The following is a 17,679-nucleotide window of genomic DNA, read 5'->3' as shown; positions in this document are numbered from 1 at the left end:
TGGAACACCCCATCCAACATTACTGCCTCCAATTCTAAGCTGTGTGGGTTCTTAAAACCAACAAACTGGCTTGGATGAGAAAACATTTTGCTTATTTTCAAACCTACAAGTGGAACATTTTATTCTTAGAATTATGGGTAGTGCAGCATCAAAGCCTGAAGTTTAATAATACAGTTTAATATATTTAATTAAATCACATTTTCCTTGTAATTTTGTGGTTTTATTTTTTTTTCACTAACCCATACTTGTGTAACTGGTAATTTTGAAATGTAAAATTTCTCAAGTATGGTATCATCATTAATAGAATTGTATCCATTACATGACAAATGGAGGAATTTTAACATTCCACAAAACAGTTTTCTACATATACAGTCAATACTGGTTGGATGGTTTGGAGTTTTAGGGCACAAAGCAGCTTGGCTATCTGCACCAAACATTCTGGTAAAAAGTTGGCCTTTCCAGTCCTGGTTACAAGTTATATGACGTTATGGCCATTTTCTAATTTCAAATCAAACTAGATGGACTTTGATTCTTAAAAGTGAATCGTCTAATGTATAAATTAAAAAACTTAGATGGCATTAAAAAGACTAATGGCCTTTAAAAAACTAACAACATTTCCAAGGTGGACAGTGTCACCATCACCAGTAACACTGTCTAACATTATGGATAAACCTTGGGACAGAACATGTTTAAAACAGTGCCATCATTGAGAGTCATAATGATGGCAAGACAGCAAAATGTGGCTAATTGTGATCTGAGTATTACACAGACTACACATTAGTGCATCAGTTCAAGATAAAGGAAAATGATGAGTTAAAAAACTGTGAACAATGCGTAGTCTAGTTAGAACAACTTCTTCTTTTTGGTCCTTATAGAAGCAAGATGGCCAAAGTTCAGTATAAGGTTTTATTTGGAAAGGCTTGTTTTCAAGCTGCGATCTCCAAGTCGACTGCAAACTGGCACAGAACTGAGCCTTGAATAGAGAACCACAGTCTACGTATGGAACAGGCACAGCGGTTATAGTGCCAGAGCAGATAGATTTAGCTGCAATGTCGGCGAGCCCGTTCCTGTGAATACCAACATGGTCTGGTATCCATAAAAACTGAATAGAAGTAGACCACTCGGTTTTGAATATTGGCGAGAACAGGGTGTGAACTAACATGAAGTGATTCCAGGGCCAGTAGAGAACTAAGTGAGTCACTATAAATAGTGTAGTTTGATAACTGCTTAGCTTCTATGTGATCCAGAACAAGACAAATGGCATACAGTTCAGCAGTGAACACAGAAGCCATAGAGGGGTTTCTGCATGCAACCATCAAACCACAACAGACCATAGCAGAGCCCACACAGTCACCTGATTTCGAACCATCTGTATAAACAGGAATGGAAGGATGGTTCGAAAGATGTTCAGCGAATAACAAACAGTATTTCCAATTGGTAGTGACTGCTTTTCTCAGATGACTTAAAGACAGCTCACATTTGTGGACTGTTAGAAGCAATGTTAACCAAGGACAGACACAATTCATCCAACTGTGCCTGGATATGAAGGCCAAAACAAGCAATGGCAGATCATCTGTTCTCAAAATGTATGGCCACTGAGGAAGGAATACACAACCACAAATTGAATGCTTTGGTAAGGAGTGAAGTTTTGAAGCATATTGTAAAGACAGTTGCAAACAGCAGAGGTGCAAAGAAGGTTCATAAGACTCTCTGTATAAGCTCTGAACTGAGAAAGTGCAGAAAGCCCCAGTGCAGAGCCAAAGTCCTTGATGATGAGTGGGGTCTAGCATCTTTAAGGCCGAGAGTCTGGCAGAGCCATAGACTATTGATCCATAGTCGAGTTTTGAACAAATAAGAGCATAATATATCTTTAACAAAGAACATCGATCCACTCCCCAACTGGGGGTAGAGAAATCATGGAGGATGTTCAGTGCTCTTTTGCATTTGACCCGTAGCTGCTTTAAGTGTGGTATAAAGGTCAGCTTACGGTCAAACATAAGCCCCATGAACTTTGTCTCAGGGACCACAGGCAGCACAACTTCACTGATACAGAGTTCAGGATCAGGGTGAATACCCCATTGGCAGCAAAAGTGCATCCAAATGATTTTAAAAAGAGAGAAGTAAAAGCCGTTTGCTGTGATCCACTTCAGTAAACAATTGAGGGCAGTTTGTAGCTGCCACTCAATACACCTCATGGTCGATGACTGACACGAGATGTGAAGTTCATTGACATACAGCCCGTATGCAACAGTGAGAGGGAGTTTTTCAGTAATAGCATTAATTTTTATACTGAAAAGTGTGACACTCAGAACACAGCCCTGAGGGACTCCAAGTTCCTGTAGAAAAGAATGGGAAAGTGTAGAACCCACACAAACTTGGAATTTCCTTTTTAATAAAAATGGACATATGACCAAGCAACCCATATATATAGATGTCTCGCAAAATCCCATACCTCCATGTTGTATCATAAGTCTTCTCAATGTCAAAGAATATGGATACAAGATATTGTCATTTGAGAAAGGCTTCCCTGATTGACGTTTCAAGTCGAATTAGGTGGTCCACGGTGGAGCACTGTCATCCAAACTCACAATGGGTGGGCGAGAGGAGGTTGTTTGATTCGAGGAACCAAACAAAATGAACATTAACCATCCCCTCTAAGGTCTCACAGAAACAGCTCGTCAAAGCAATTGCACAGTATTTTGAAGGAATCTGAGATTCTTCCCACGCTTGGAGAAAGGCAGGACAATAGCCTGGTGCCAGGCATCAGGAAAAACATTCTCCTGCCAGGTCCGGTTAAAAAAAAACAAGAGAAGCAGGAGATAGATGGTGCAGCATCTCATAGTGTATATCATCAGGTCCAGCCAATGTACTGCCAGACCAATGAAGGGCATGTTTGAGTTACACCAGTGTAAAAGGACAATTACAGTCATAGAGACAATCAGCTCGAAAGGAAAGAGCAAGATCGAGAGGGGGACAAAGTGATATTGACCAGTTACTGCTGCCACACAATTTTCCTGCGAGAGCAGTGAAAGATGGCCAGTTTGTCTGATCCAGCTTCCAATGGGGCATGTGGGTCGGGTGGTATCAACCATGGCTAGTCTCTCTCAAGATTATAGGAAAATGATCACTGCCTCGTGGATTATTGTCAACCCTCCATGAAAAATGGGAAAATAGTGAAGAGGAGAAAATTGAGGGGTCAATAGCAGTAAAGCACTGACTAGGCACCTGGAAATAAGTAGAAGAGCCAGTACTGAAAAGAGAAAGGTTGTGATCAGAGTGCGTACACTCTACAGAGCGACCCCTCCTATCAATACCAGCACTTCCCCAGAGGAAGATATCCATTAAAGTCCTCCAGGATGAAAAAGGGAGACAGCAACTGTTCAATGAGGGCATCAATGTCTGATTTATCATATGTCTCTCCAGGTGACAGGTAGAGAGAACAAACATTGATGGTATGACCCAAGGAAACACGGATGGCTATGGCCTCCAAGGGTGTGTCAAGGGGCAAAGACAGGGTGGGCACATGCTGATCAACCAACAGTGCCACCCCTCCATGCACTCGTCCATCACACAGCTTGTCATTTCTGTTAAAAGAAAACTGCCAAAAGGTAACTGTATTGGCAGGTTTCAGAAATGTTTCCTGGAAGGAAAGACATTCAGGATGGTAGGAAGCAATCAGTGTTTTGATGTCATCCAGATTAGAAAGTAAACCTCGACAGTTCAATTGTATCAGGGTGGCCATTTTTATTTATGTGTAGACGAATTGGGTGGAAAACCCTTCTGTTTATGACCATGTCTTTTTTTCATTACTTTCCTTATTCGAGGGAGGTCTACTGACCTTCATGAATCCTGCCCTGGGTTGATTGGGCAGGTCTTTGCTGTTGGAAGGGGATTCTAGAGACTGAGGACGTGAACGAATGATTATTTTGCATCTTGGGGTGAGAGAGGAGGATGGATCTGAGGAAATGCCTGTACCTGGAACCAAAGGATATGGATCTTGGGGTTTGGTGGAATGTATATCAGGGACAGAGATAGGTGTCGAAATTGATTCATCAACTTTTTTAACCATGAAGATTAAAAGACTTTTCATTTGGTTTGAGAACGATTCTTTAGGAGGCACAGAGAGATCTGTCTGTACTCCCACTGTAGAAGTGGAATGAAGTGCAGCAGCATGCGTCCGAGATGAGGTGGGGAACAGCAATTTTCGAGCTTCAGGACAGGTAATGTTATGAATCGTTTTCAAACGCTGCACCTCTTTTTCTTCCAACCATTTAGAGCAAGAACAAAAGTTGGACGGGTAAGAGCCATTGCAATTGATGCAATGAGGGTCCATTTCACATTCACAGGCATTGTGGTCCTTGCCACTGAAACAAGCACACATCAAGGAACCACGATATGACATCTTCGATTGACCGAACCGCTGACACTGGAAACATCTGAGAGGGTTTGGAATGTATGGTCATACCCTGCAATTAAGATAACCTACCTTGATGGTGGCAGGTGGACGTGGTGATGTAAATGTCAGAATGAGGACATTGGTCGCCATCGTAATTCCATCTTTGCGAGTGGAGATACGCCTCACTGCAAAAACTCCCTGAGTGGAGAAACCAGCAAGAAACACTAACTTGGGGATGTTCTTCAAATTCCTCTCAACAATAACTCCTCATGATGAATTCAAAGTAGCATGAGGTGTAACCTCAGTAGGTATACCCAATCATCTTTGAATGTAAGAGGAGTTCACTGTGTTGAGATGTGGATGTTTCCAACAATAAGTCACCAGATTGAAGCTTCTTTACTGACTTTGGAGAACCAGCAAGTCCATCCAGAATAAAAAGGGGGACATTTTCCCTAAAGTTTTGTCTAGAAGAGAAGGTAATATAAGAAAATGTGGTATAACAGGTGTTACAGATGATGAAGATTGCTATTCAGAATCTTCAAGACATGGTCATTTACCTTTGGACTGTTTTTTCACTATTTTATTTAAATTTTTATTTGGAGGATCCACAATAAAAATGAATATTTCAATGCCCAGTGATCCCATCCACCATGGAGCCTTACAATGGGAAGCACTACAATGGCAAACAAGAACACTGCAGCAACACCAGGGTTAAATGAGCATGATACCCAAACACCAGCATCAGATACAATGTCTGCAAAACCTGTAGAGAACATCTAACACTGATACTTGGTTGATCCCAGTCCAAGTGAACCTGCTGACTGACCCAAGGAGGGTATCCCAAGGCTGCCTGTCAACAGGAATTCAAAGCCAAAGTGGTGCATTAGGGTTGGACCTCCTCAACCACTAGGATCCTCTCCTCCCCTTCATGGGTCACCATGCACAGCAAACACATGGGTGGATGTTTAGATCCCAGAGGAGGTAAACTGAAAGAACAGAACCTTCCCTGAGAGATCCCCTCGTCATGTACAGGAATCCACACCAAGGGGCAGTCAATATTTCTTTTATGAAGGCTATAAACATACATGTAAGCCATAAAATGACTGGCTCATACAAAACATCTACAAAACAAATTTATGTACTGTAACTTACTGCACTTGAATTTTCATTTACATTTTAAGCTGTTCTATAAAAAATTGGTAATAAGGAATCTGTGGTAAACCCTTTGTGAATACAGGCCCAAATCTCCATTTCATTTGTACGACAAACAGCTATATATTCACGTCAATTGTCATTATTGACCAGATAGGATAGTAGTTTTATTTATTTTAATTCTGGACAATGGTAGTACAAGTAGGTGATGTATGTAGTGAATTTCACTTATAAAAGAACTATATACACTACTGGCCAAAATCTTAAGGCTAATGAACATAAAGAAAAAATATGGATTTTGCATTGTTAGACTCAACCACTTATTTGAGTAGAGCTTCAAAACATGAAAATAAGAAAAGGGAAAATAAAAATAAAAATCATTTTAGCATTTAATAGGGAAAATGTGAACACTATGAAATTAGCCTAAATACGAGCTGGTCAAAAGTTTAAGACCATACTGAAATGAAGCATTAATTGGTAAACACGTAACGAAATTTAGTCATTTGTGTTCAAGCATTAGCATTGTCAACACCTCCCACTGACAACTCCTGTGTTACACTGGGTAAAAACATGGCAAAGGCGAAAAAGTTGACAAAGTTTGAATGTGGCAGAATTGTCAAGCTGCAAAAGCAAGGTCTCTCTCAACGTGCTATTGCTAGTGAGATTGGGCATAGTAAAACTACTGTTGCAAATTTCTTAAAAAACCCTGAGGAATATGAAACGAGAATTTCAAGTGATCGTCTCAAGAAAATTTTGCAGGCGTTGAGCAGGAGGATTCGACAGGTTGTCCGACGAGACACCATCCGATTATCGAACCAGATTATGGCCCTTACAAATGCAGAATACAGCTCAAGAACAATAAGACGGCATCTACGAGAGAAAGGCTTTAAAAACTGTAAACGTCTTCAAATGCCATGCCTCCTTCCACACCACGGAACAGCTTGGTTAAACTTTGCTGAGAAGCACCAAACATGGACAAAGATTTTGTTCTCTGATGAGAAAAAATTTAACTTGGATGATCCAGATGGCTTCCAACATTACTAGCATGATAAGGATATCCCACCGGAGACATTTTCTACACAACACAGTGGAGGAGGTTCCATCATGATCTAGGGTGCTTTCTCCTTCCATGGAACAATGGAGCTTCAGGTTACACAAGGGTGTTAAACAGCAGCTGGCATGTTGGAGAGAGCATCCTTATTGACTGAAGGCCCTTGCTTGTGTGGAAATGAGTGGATCTTTCAGCAGGACAACACTGCAATCCACAATGCTCGCAGGACAAAGGACTTTTTCATGGCAAATAACATGATTCTTTTAGACCATCCAGTGTGTTTGCCCAAACTGATCCTCATTGAAAATATTTCAGGGCAGATGGCAAGGGAAGCCTGTAGAAATGGACATCAATTCCAAACAGTGCATGATCTTCATGATGCCATCTTCACCACTTGGAATAACATTCCAGCCAGCCTTCTTTAAATGCTTATATCGACCATGCTAAAGTGAATTTTTGAAGTTATTTGCAATGACAGCGATGCAACTCACTACTGAGACCACTTGTTGGGCATTTCCTACCCTGTTTAGTACTTCATTTAGGTATGGTCTTAAACTTTTGACCAACTTGTATTTAGGCTAATTTCATAGTGTTCACCTTTTCACTATTAAATGCTAAAAAAGTTTTTATTTATATTTTCTCTTTTCTTGTTTTCATCTTTCGAAGCTCTACTCAAATAAGTGGTTGAGTCTAACAATGCAAAATGCAATTTTTCTTTATAATTTTGAGTTCTAGCCAATATTTTTATGACACAAGTTGAAACACAAGCAATTAACACAGCATTACATCCACCACTATACTGGTACAGATATGTAGATGACACGGTTGCGGTATTCAAATCTACAGAACACATACTTAATTTTTTCAATCACATTAACTCTATACATCCCAACATTAACTTCACATGTGAACAGGAAGAAAGCAATCAAATATCATTTCTTAACCTCAAAATTACAAGAACTGACACACAATTCAAAACAGAAATCCACCAAAAAATCACCCATACTGGACTATACATTCCTTGCGACTCAGCACATGAAACAAAACAAAAACTCAACATACTAAGAAACCAAATAAACACAGCCATAAAACTATGCTCACCAGATAAAATTAACGATGAATTAGACAAAATAAAACAATACTTCATCAACATCAATAAGTTTCCTCCACAAACCGTAGAAAACATTATACGCACACACCTAGACAGAAAGCAAAATCAACCAACTAAAGTAAATATAGCTCACGAATCAAAAAACCACGAAACCATATACTGCTGTATACCATATATTCCTGACATCAGCAAACAAATAACCAACATTTGGCAAAAATTAGTAACAAAATATGACATTCCAGTTAATACCAAATTTATTCAAAAACCAGGCACAAAACTGAGGTCTATACTATATAAAAACTACACTGACAAACACCACACCAACATTATTTACAAAGTACAATGTGATAACTGCCACAACTTCTATATTGGAGAAACAAGTAGAAAAATGGAAACCAGATTCAAAGAACATAAAAAGTCACCTTCACACGTTTACGAACACTGCAAGTCAAATAAACACAACATAACCATAGAAAACACTCAAATACTAAATGAAGAAACAAACAAAAACAAACGCAAAATTAAAGAAGCCTTACTTATACAACAACTTAAACCCAAAATAAACCAATATAAAGGAATGCCTTTATACCTATATTAATATAATAAAATAAATAAAATTATATATTCAAACATCTAATACCGCCCTCTACATTTCGACACTCAGTTACACAACCCCTTTCAAACATGTGGTCAGCTTCCGGTCAGTTACCTCTTTCTTTGTGAACCTGACGATGACCGAAGAAGGTCGAAACGTTGTTCGCTCTTCTATATAAAATATTTTCTCAACCCAAACGAGCCATTTTTGCATATAAAAGAGTGAGATGTTGGTGCTCAAGCTCACAATTTCCCAGATCTATATCACCCTTCACTGCCTGCAAACAGTTGTGGGGAGGTGACTGCTCTCCAAAGTTAAAATAAGAATAAGGAAAAGATGAAAAATAAAATGAAAAAGAAATAAAAAATAAGGTACTACCATTTGGGGGTAAGTAAGATGAAACTTACCTCTTGAAGTTAGCATTCCTGCCCCCAATATAGTAGAGGCATTAATTAGCATGATATTGAACCATATTGGTATATTAAGTTTACTCTGACTGTTGTCCTTTTATACGTGGCTCAAGGTGTACATCCGCATAAATAATTTACCTTGTGAAGGTGAAAATAGTTTATTTGTTGATACTTTTCATATACATATTATACTGGTAATTTAGGTATCATAAAAGATAAAATATTACATGAAATAATCAATAAAGAAGCGAAATACAGAATAGCAACAAAATGTAATAAAAATAAAATTCTAAAATCTCTTGAAAAAATACTAACAAATATATTTTAAAACTTAATTATATTACAGCTTATCCACCTGGACAGTTTTTAAGATTGGAAATTATATACACTTAAAAAATAAAAATAAAATTTACTCACATAAATTTTAAAAAATACCATACAGATTTATCATTTAATCAGCTAAAAAACTGCAAGAAAATATGTTATAGTTGTTATATTCCTATTCCTATCAATAGTTCTACTGATAAAACTGATTGTAACATTGGTATAATTTGCAAAAGATTTTATGCATTAATTATGATAAAAGAAATTAATAATTAACAAACTTTTAAACTTGTCAACCAATCCAAAGATATATTAATTAATAATTTCATTAAAGCTTATCATAAATTTTCTTCTAAACATAATTCTTTTGTAGATTTGCCATTTCTTTATGCTATTCCAGAATTACATAAATATCCAATTAAATTTAGATTTATTTCCAATTCAATAAAAACAATTATCAAACAACCTGCTATATCATTAAATAAATTACTCAATATTTTACTTGATAGCATAGAAAATGTTAGTATTAACAATAAAAGACATACATTTTGGATAATAAAAAAATAACAAACCTATTTTAGATGTCTAACAAAGTATGAGTATGTAAATAGTTTTGAAACATTTGATTTTACAACATTATATACCAATATACCATTAAAAGATTTAATTTTTGTTTTAAATTCATTAATTGAACAAAATTATCCTTTTATATAACTGGGAAAAAGAAAATATAGATTTAGAAATTAAAGTAACTGATAAAAAGGATATCAATATAAATATTTGTGACAAAAGAAAATATTTTGACTTTCCAATTTATGGTTTACTCTCCTTAAATAGTAATGCTCTATATCCATCTGTTATAAACATTGTAACTTCACAGTTATTCAGGTATTGTAAAATTTGTAATAAATTACAATATTTCCTTAATAATGTTGATATACAGATACAAAATGGATTTCATAAAGAAATTTTAGATGAAATTAAATTATTCTGTTATAAATACAAATATATTAAATAATTACAAAGAAAGTAAAATCAGAAAAATTTTACTAAAATTTATTAATAATTATTTTTTGTTAAAAATAAGGTCATCTAAGAACTTGTCACTACATTATGCAGATGTACGTAAAACAAAGGATGTAAGCAAGAAAGAACAACTGTCAGTTGTTGTTAAGGTGCATGCATAATGGAAGTAAGCATGAAGAATTCACATATTTTGCTCACACTGAAAAAGATGAATGCTACATCTTTAGCAGCTTACACTTGTGACAGACTTTATGACTGCATTACAGACATCACCAGTTGTGCCACATTGTGTTACAATGAGGCATTAGTAACAAGCAGCCAGCTTAATGGTAATAAAAAATTAGTGTGCAAGAACCTTTCTTCCCAAAGCAATTTAAATTCATTACTATAATCACAGGCTCAACCTAGCAAACATAAACTGCTTAAAAGTACTTTAGAATGCCTAATATTTTCTTTTTGTCATCTGAATAACACTATTTTGAAATAATTCTAAAATGAAACCAAGTATGATTGATACTAGCATCAAGTAACAGAACTGGCAAATAATGGATGGAGATGATAGGTTGTGATCACATCCTTTGCCTTATGCAAAGCTGCAATGCACTTTACAACTGTAAGATGATGATGAACACACCTTGTTTGTGGAAGCGCTGGCAATTCTAATCACAGAAACTCTCAGAAAACCTAGAACTGAGTTTACTGGAACACATTTACAATAACTTTTTGAAAACAGCATACATGTTTAAATGGATTCATTAATCTTCTTTTGGTAAGCATTAGACTTTATCTTCTTTATATATTTATTTCATGGTATATAAAATACTAAAGACTACTATACAGTACACCAAAATTTTACCTTCCTCCATTATTGAGGTGTACCCCTTTCCTCCTCCCATTTGCTATGCTCTACAATCAGCACTGTACAAATATGTGTGTATATATTGGGAGTTACTTATTCCTTATTAAAACAATTCTTTTATACTAATGCACTGATGTCTTGCTGCAAATGTATGCTATGGTTACACTGGCAAAATGTTTAGCACCTATAACTTGTTTTCATTGATAGTAAATTCTTGATAAAGTAGCAGTGTAGTGCTTGTGCAGATAAATGTACCACCAAAGGATTACATCACACCTCTTCATAAAAGAGGAATATTTAAACAGTGAAATTTTTAAATGATGTGAAATCAAAAAATGAAAGGCAGAAGTTTTCAATATTTTTCATTAAAGTTGAAAAACTTACACACTAGTGTTAAGAACAGAAAATCGCTACTAAATCACCTCAATTAGAAAAAAACAAACAAACACCTTGAAAGTGATGGCTCTGATTATGAAAAAAAAGCTACATCCATTGGAAGATTCCTTTAAAAGCTTTTTAAGGTACGTGATCAGCAATGCCTCCATCACTCTTTTGTAATTTATGACGTGCAGTGCATAATAATGATATACAGGCTTAACAATGTTTTCTGTCCAATTTTATAAACACAGGAAATAAAAATTTTTTCACTTAGTTCATCTTTATGCAATATTGGCATAAACATGTGCTCCAGAAAACTGCTGAGCTGTTTTTGTTCCAATTACCTTTGTTTCTTTGTTGATCTTGAGCAGACGGAATCTACTTTTCACCTGGAGATGCTGCAATTTTCACAATGTGTAAAAACAAGTCAGACAGCAATACTCTTCTACTTGGTTCAAGACATGAATTAAAGGAAAGTTTTCTCAAGATATAATAGCATGTTTTTACTCTGTATTGTACATAAAGATTATGTTTCACATGTATAGTCTAATTACTTCTTAGCTTGAAACTCAGACAGTTGGCCAAATTCATATTTGCTTCACACTTTTTCCTGATTGATTCTCATGTTATAAAGCAGACCTATTTGAAACTTGTGCAAAATCAGTTGTCCTTGAAAATATATATGTAACATCGTAATTAAGCACAAAGATACAGAGTGAGCCATCTGTATTCTGTCCATGGATAAAAAAACAGTTTCTAAAGTTGCAAGTCTGCAAACACGCTGTTATGCCAACAGAGAGTGACCTTGAAAATATCATTTAATCATGGCCATCAAACTGAGTATGATCAAAGACGGAGGAAATTGTTCTAAAACAGATGGAAGATTTCTTCTCTTATGACCCGTGACTAACCTTCCATTTACAGATTATTTTCTAAATAAGCTTTTCCTTCAATTAAAGAGACAATGTTTAAAAATCATCCCATGATTAACAGTTGAATTTATTCAACTTAAATCTGAGTTACTAAGCCTGGTAATTACAAGCAGTACCAAAAGTAAACACAGTTATTTTTAAAGCATTTACAAGAAGATTGAAAAGAAATTCTTACCTGACTTTCAACCAACATTGCCATGTCCATAAACATATCATGAAGCTCTCGAATGCTATTCTCTAACTTGATTATGTCATTGTGACGAGCTTCAATGTCTGCCAAGGTTTGCTTGGCTTGCTGCGTTTCCATAATAATCTTAAAGGAGACAAAAATAAACAAACACGTTTTCAGATAAGATGAATTCTTTTTTTAAAGGGGAGGTATAGAAATATACCATGTCTGACAATCCCTCTCTTTTATAATTTTTGTTAATATTAATTACTACATTAACAGAGCAGGCAATTATTTTTCTATTCATAAAGTATTTCTTGAAAACAAAATGTAATAGAACAAATTATACATCTACTTCTGATTCTGTCTGACAAACATTCCTTCATCATATTTCATATAAAGTTAAAATTTACAATTCATTGATGGGGAATATATGTGTAAATTGGAGAAAGTACAAGTAAAAGAAACTAATCATACAAATAATGGTATACCAAACATTAGAAACCTACTCTTTATGTCTGATTTACTGTGTTTTTTGTCCACAGGAATTAAAAAGAAAAAATGTGAAAGTTGACTAATGTTTAAAAACCAACACCTCATGATTAATAACTATGTGAGAAAAATGATACAACTAAGACAGTCAGTTACATACAACACACTAAATATAACAATGTTAAAATATTAATGTAACAGTTCTTTTAAAGAGCTTTAACATTATAGATATTGTATTAATGAAGAGTGACCTTTAATTCTTGGTCTGAGAAAAAAAATTATAATGTTTAAAATATATCTTTTTTTTGTCATTAATAATCCATATACAAATCTATTTTAGATGCAACCTGTTTATCGACTTATGAAAATGTATTTAAAAATTGAAAAAACAAATTAAGCCTGAGGCTAAATTAAATCATAAAGAATATGCAAGCTTTTTATTTGTTTTGTAACAAGAGTTGGTGTAATTACAAACAAAAATCTTGTATTATGATAAGTTAATTTGTTTTGAATTTCGTGCAAAGCTACACAAGGGCTATCTGCAGCTAGCCGTCCCTAATTTTGCAGTGTAAGACTAGAGGGAAGTCAGCTAGTCATCACCACCCAATACCAACTCTTGGGTTACTCTTTTACTAACAAATAGCAGGATTGACCACACATTATGACACCCCCATGGCTAAAGGGGGCAAGCATGTTTGGTATGACGAGAATTCGAACCCATGACCCTCAGATTACGAGTCGAGTGCTTTAACCACATAGCCATGCTGGGCCCATATGATAATAAAATTGTATAAAATGTAAATAAAACTTAAAACATGTGTCACTGTAATTAATTCTTCTTAATGTTTCAAGCCTAAAGCTCTTTTTTTAAATAAATTACCATTAAAAGCAAAAAACACTAACACTTCTCATGTTCAGGTTTACAAGCCAAACATGAGAACACTTCTTCACAGTAATTAACTTATATGCAACGTTACAGTATGAAACTGATCTGGTCAATCCTTTCAAGTTATAAATACACAAAACAATAAACAAACTTGTTATGAACACTTTAATAGAAGTTCCACAATAAATTTCTCTTTGTCTAAGCATACATAAGCCTGTTAAAAATCTTGAAGTTCATGAACAAGTTACCCCTTGTGTAAAAATAGCAGGGTTTCCACTCTCCAGCATTTCTTCTAATTCATCATTTGTTGTTACTTTGCCTGCTAGAAAAAAAGAAAAATGAACTTCCTTCAGAAAACAGTTCCTCTACTTACCAAAACATATAATAATTTGTCACTCAACACTGACTAATACCACTTTTCATTTTGCTTGCTTGAACAGAGCCAACAAAACTGTGGAATGGAGTTAAATCTATTCCATTTATAAGGGTGAACATGTCAAATACTATAAGTGGGGAAGATAAAGCAATATTTAAATCAAATAATTCATAATAGCTATCTATGTTAACAAATACTAAATAGATTATTTCACAGTATTTAGCCCAGAATGAAGTACATTGTTATTTTGCAAATAAGAATACAACCTTTGATAAAGATATTTCTCTGATATGTCAGGATCATCCCCAACAAAATCAATACATTCTAGTATTTCTGAACATTTTCTTTTTAACAACTAGAGGGAACACTTATGATAATAACTAAGTCTGCAGCAATTGATAAATAAAATGATCAAGCATGGTTTTTCCTAATGCATTTTTAAACAAACTACAGAAAATTTATATAATTGAAAGAGTAAAGTGCTTCAGAGAGAAAGTTGTTAAACTTCATTAAACTACGAAAAAATTAAATCAGGAGTAGGGAAGTATAGACTAAGTCACCACATGAATAATGGAAAGGAGAGCGTGGAATTATACTATGCATTCAATAGTATTTGGGAATGAATCCGTTTTCCATCACAGGTTCTATATTTGAATTTCTCTACTTGTTTACAGGTGCTTAAGAGTGCCAATACTATCACTCTGTTGAGTTTTAACACTTGCCACCAATAACTTGAATTTTGAAAGTGTCACCAAATTTGATGTCTCTTACTAGATAAGTCAATCAGCTTGTCATTTTTGGATCACCCCATTAAACTCAAAATGTCTTTTCATACTCGATATGTCTGTAAGATATACATTGTGAAATAGGTTTAACCGAATTATATTCAACTTCATAGCTATTGTGATACCCTGAACAACCATCAGATTTGTTCAGAACTCGATGTATCTAACCTATTATTCAAGTAGTCTGGGCAGGTCACTTAACTGTATTAATTACTTTAAGACATTGCACTGACTTCATATCTTATAAGTTTTGTGCACTGAAATACAAAATATCACATTAAAAAATGTTTCACATGGGAAGCACAAGTTTCCCCTCTAGTAACAATAAAAATAAATTAATGAAACATCTTCCCTTTTGGAACAGAGTCTAAATTTAAGCATTTTTCATGTATTTCACAAGCACCTTGTCCTATCTGGACTGCATATATTTTGTTTTCAATAACTATTATAATTTAAGACTTCAGGAACTGACATCACAATAAAGTTATGATGTAGGTATTGTATTTTTGGTTATTAAGTGCAAAGCTACATAGCATCTTGTTCCCCATGTGTATCAAAACATTATTTTTAGCACTAGAAGTCCCTCAGACTTGCTATTGAGTAATTACTGTAAATTCACAAACATACAATTATGTTCAGCTTACACCTCTATGTATAATAATCAGCAGTTAATCTTTGACAAGAAATTATCTCAATAATTTTAAGCATTAGTTTTACTGTTGTAAGTACATCAAAATAAATTAAACATATAACCTTATATCTACTCACTACCATTAAGAATACAAGAAAACATAATACGCAAGCACATAAAATGTACAAAATGCTACTACAATGAACTATGTAAAAAAGTATAAATATATTAAAAAGATTATAAAAAATACATTAATACTTCATTTGGCATGAAAAACACAGAAAAAATAGAACACTTTAAAATTACCATTGAACTCTTCAATTGCTATCTGCAATTAAAATCAAATCTTATTTCATAATACATACAGTCTTGTATTAGTAGGATTTCTACCTTTCTTTACATATCAACACTTTAGCAGGATACATCATTTAAGTATTCTAAATAGATCATAAGAAAGTGTATGCATATCACATCATTATTCATACTGACCACTGAATCATAAATCTGATACACTATTTATATTTATTTAATTTTTAGTTGTTTTTGTTTTTTTTATTCAGCTAGCTTGAGATGAAAATATTGTCAATACCATTTTTAAGACCCATTTTCAAAACATTATTAGTTTTATGATGAAAAAGACAAATTTCCAAGAATTTTATAACAAAATAAACCATGTTTAAAAAACAAACCCCAGCTCATCTTTGGAAATTCACATATTAAAGTGAGTGAAAATATTTCTTTACATTTTCTATATTTTAGTAACTGTACCACTTCTTCACTTACTGATTTCCAACTGTCTTTGAATTCGACTTTTACACCTTTCTCTGTAATCAGTCTGAGTTTTATTGTAATCTGTCATTACCTCCACAAATCTCTGAGACAGCATTGAGTGCTGGAAAAAAGTTATATGAATAATTATATATCAAGATATTTTTTATATTTATACAATGTGGACATTCTTGAATGTCTGCAAGCTTTTAAGTACCAGACTAGTAACTGCCAGCAAATGTTGCTAAATTAAAAAAAAAAAAAGCAGCACCAAATCCATCAATTTCTAAGGTCATTGAGCATAATACATGTACTATTTATTTTTATATAATTTTATAATCATATAAATAAAACACTAACAATCAAAAAGATATGTCAATGATTTAACATTTTATTATCAAAATTCGAGAACAGCAAAACACTTGTTTAATAATCCTTAGATAATTAAAAATATGTTCCAAACGAATGTAAGACGAACGTAAAATATGTTACAGCATGTCAACCACCACACAGCATCTGTCATATTCAGTGCTGAAAAGGTCTGTATTATAATATCAGGACTCAATAGGCCAGCTAGTTTAGGTGTTTTATATATAATCAGTTTATATGTATAACTGTTATGGTGTAAATCAAATTACACAAGTGAATTGCAATTATTATCAATTTTAAGTTATTTACTAATCAGATTATTAGTTGATGATAATAAAACACTATTTTCTTATAATACTGTTTTTTACTATAATTATTTTATTTGAATCTTATTCATGTTATTGATCTTGTGAACTAGCAAACCAACAAGCTACCATTTAGTTCACAAAATGGGTCATGAAACTACTGCAAGATTAGTTAGCCTCAGTAAAATAAATCCAGCTGACCACAAGTTTGTCACAGAATTAACAGAAAGCTTTGTAACTTCCTACTTCCATCTGTTAATAATATAAAGTTACAAATATGCCTGCAAATTATTTTTTAAATTACTGGTGAAACAGATGCAATTCTAGTACATTACTATACAGTTACCTATTTTTGAGCTCAGCTAGCACTAAAAGCATGCACATAAAAGCATTAGTATCAGAAATCAGCATTTTCCTGCAAAGCTATGAATGTAGAGTGCATTTTGCTGCAACAGACCATGAGCCTTTGATTTCACAGTATGAACATGCCCAGTTCTAGCTCACACTTAGGCTAATAGTAGTTGAGAAATTTAAAAAGATTTGTGTGAAATCTTGCTTGAAAAATAACATACAAACATAATATTGTTCTATCACTGGGAGAATTTTTTTAATTATTTAGTGAAAATAATAAAGTTCACTCCATATGACAATAAAAAATTAATCT

At 34.1% G+C, this 17,679-nt stretch overlaps 1 protein-coding gene across 15 annotated transcripts in view; it reads right to left on the bottom strand.

The window, feature by feature from the left end:
* LOC143223239 (syntaxin-like) overlaps positions 1 to 17,679 on the bottom strand; it is a 59,263-nt gene that overhangs the window by 20,542 nt on the left and 21,042 nt on the right. For 9 of the 15 annotated variants that reach the window (XM_076450918.1, XM_076451030.1, XM_076450950.1 and 6 more), the window contains 4 exons: positions 16,357 to 16,465; positions 14,030 to 14,103; positions 12,410 to 12,547; positions 11,647 to 11,700 (listed from right to left, as the gene is read on the bottom strand). In XM_076450918.1, coding sequence (XP_076307033.1) covers positions 11,647 to 11,700; positions 12,410 to 12,547; positions 14,030 to 14,103; positions 16,357 to 16,465 — 375 coding nt within the window. The remainder of the gene's footprint in view (positions 1 to 11,646; positions 11,701 to 12,409; positions 12,548 to 14,029; positions 14,104 to 16,356; positions 16,466 to 17,679) is intronic. The other 6 variants (XM_076450965.1, XM_076451013.1, XM_076450957.1 and 3 more) reach the window with 3 other exon arrangements.

This window comes from Tachypleus tridentatus, chromosome 1, assembly GCF_004210375.1.
Source record: "Tachypleus tridentatus isolate NWPU-2018 chromosome 1, ASM421037v1, whole genome shotgun sequence".
Classification (NCBI taxonomy): domain Eukaryota; kingdom Metazoa; phylum Arthropoda; class Merostomata; order Xiphosura; family Limulidae; genus Tachypleus; species Tachypleus tridentatus.
This window is presented reverse-complemented; position numbering and strand designations above follow the sequence as displayed.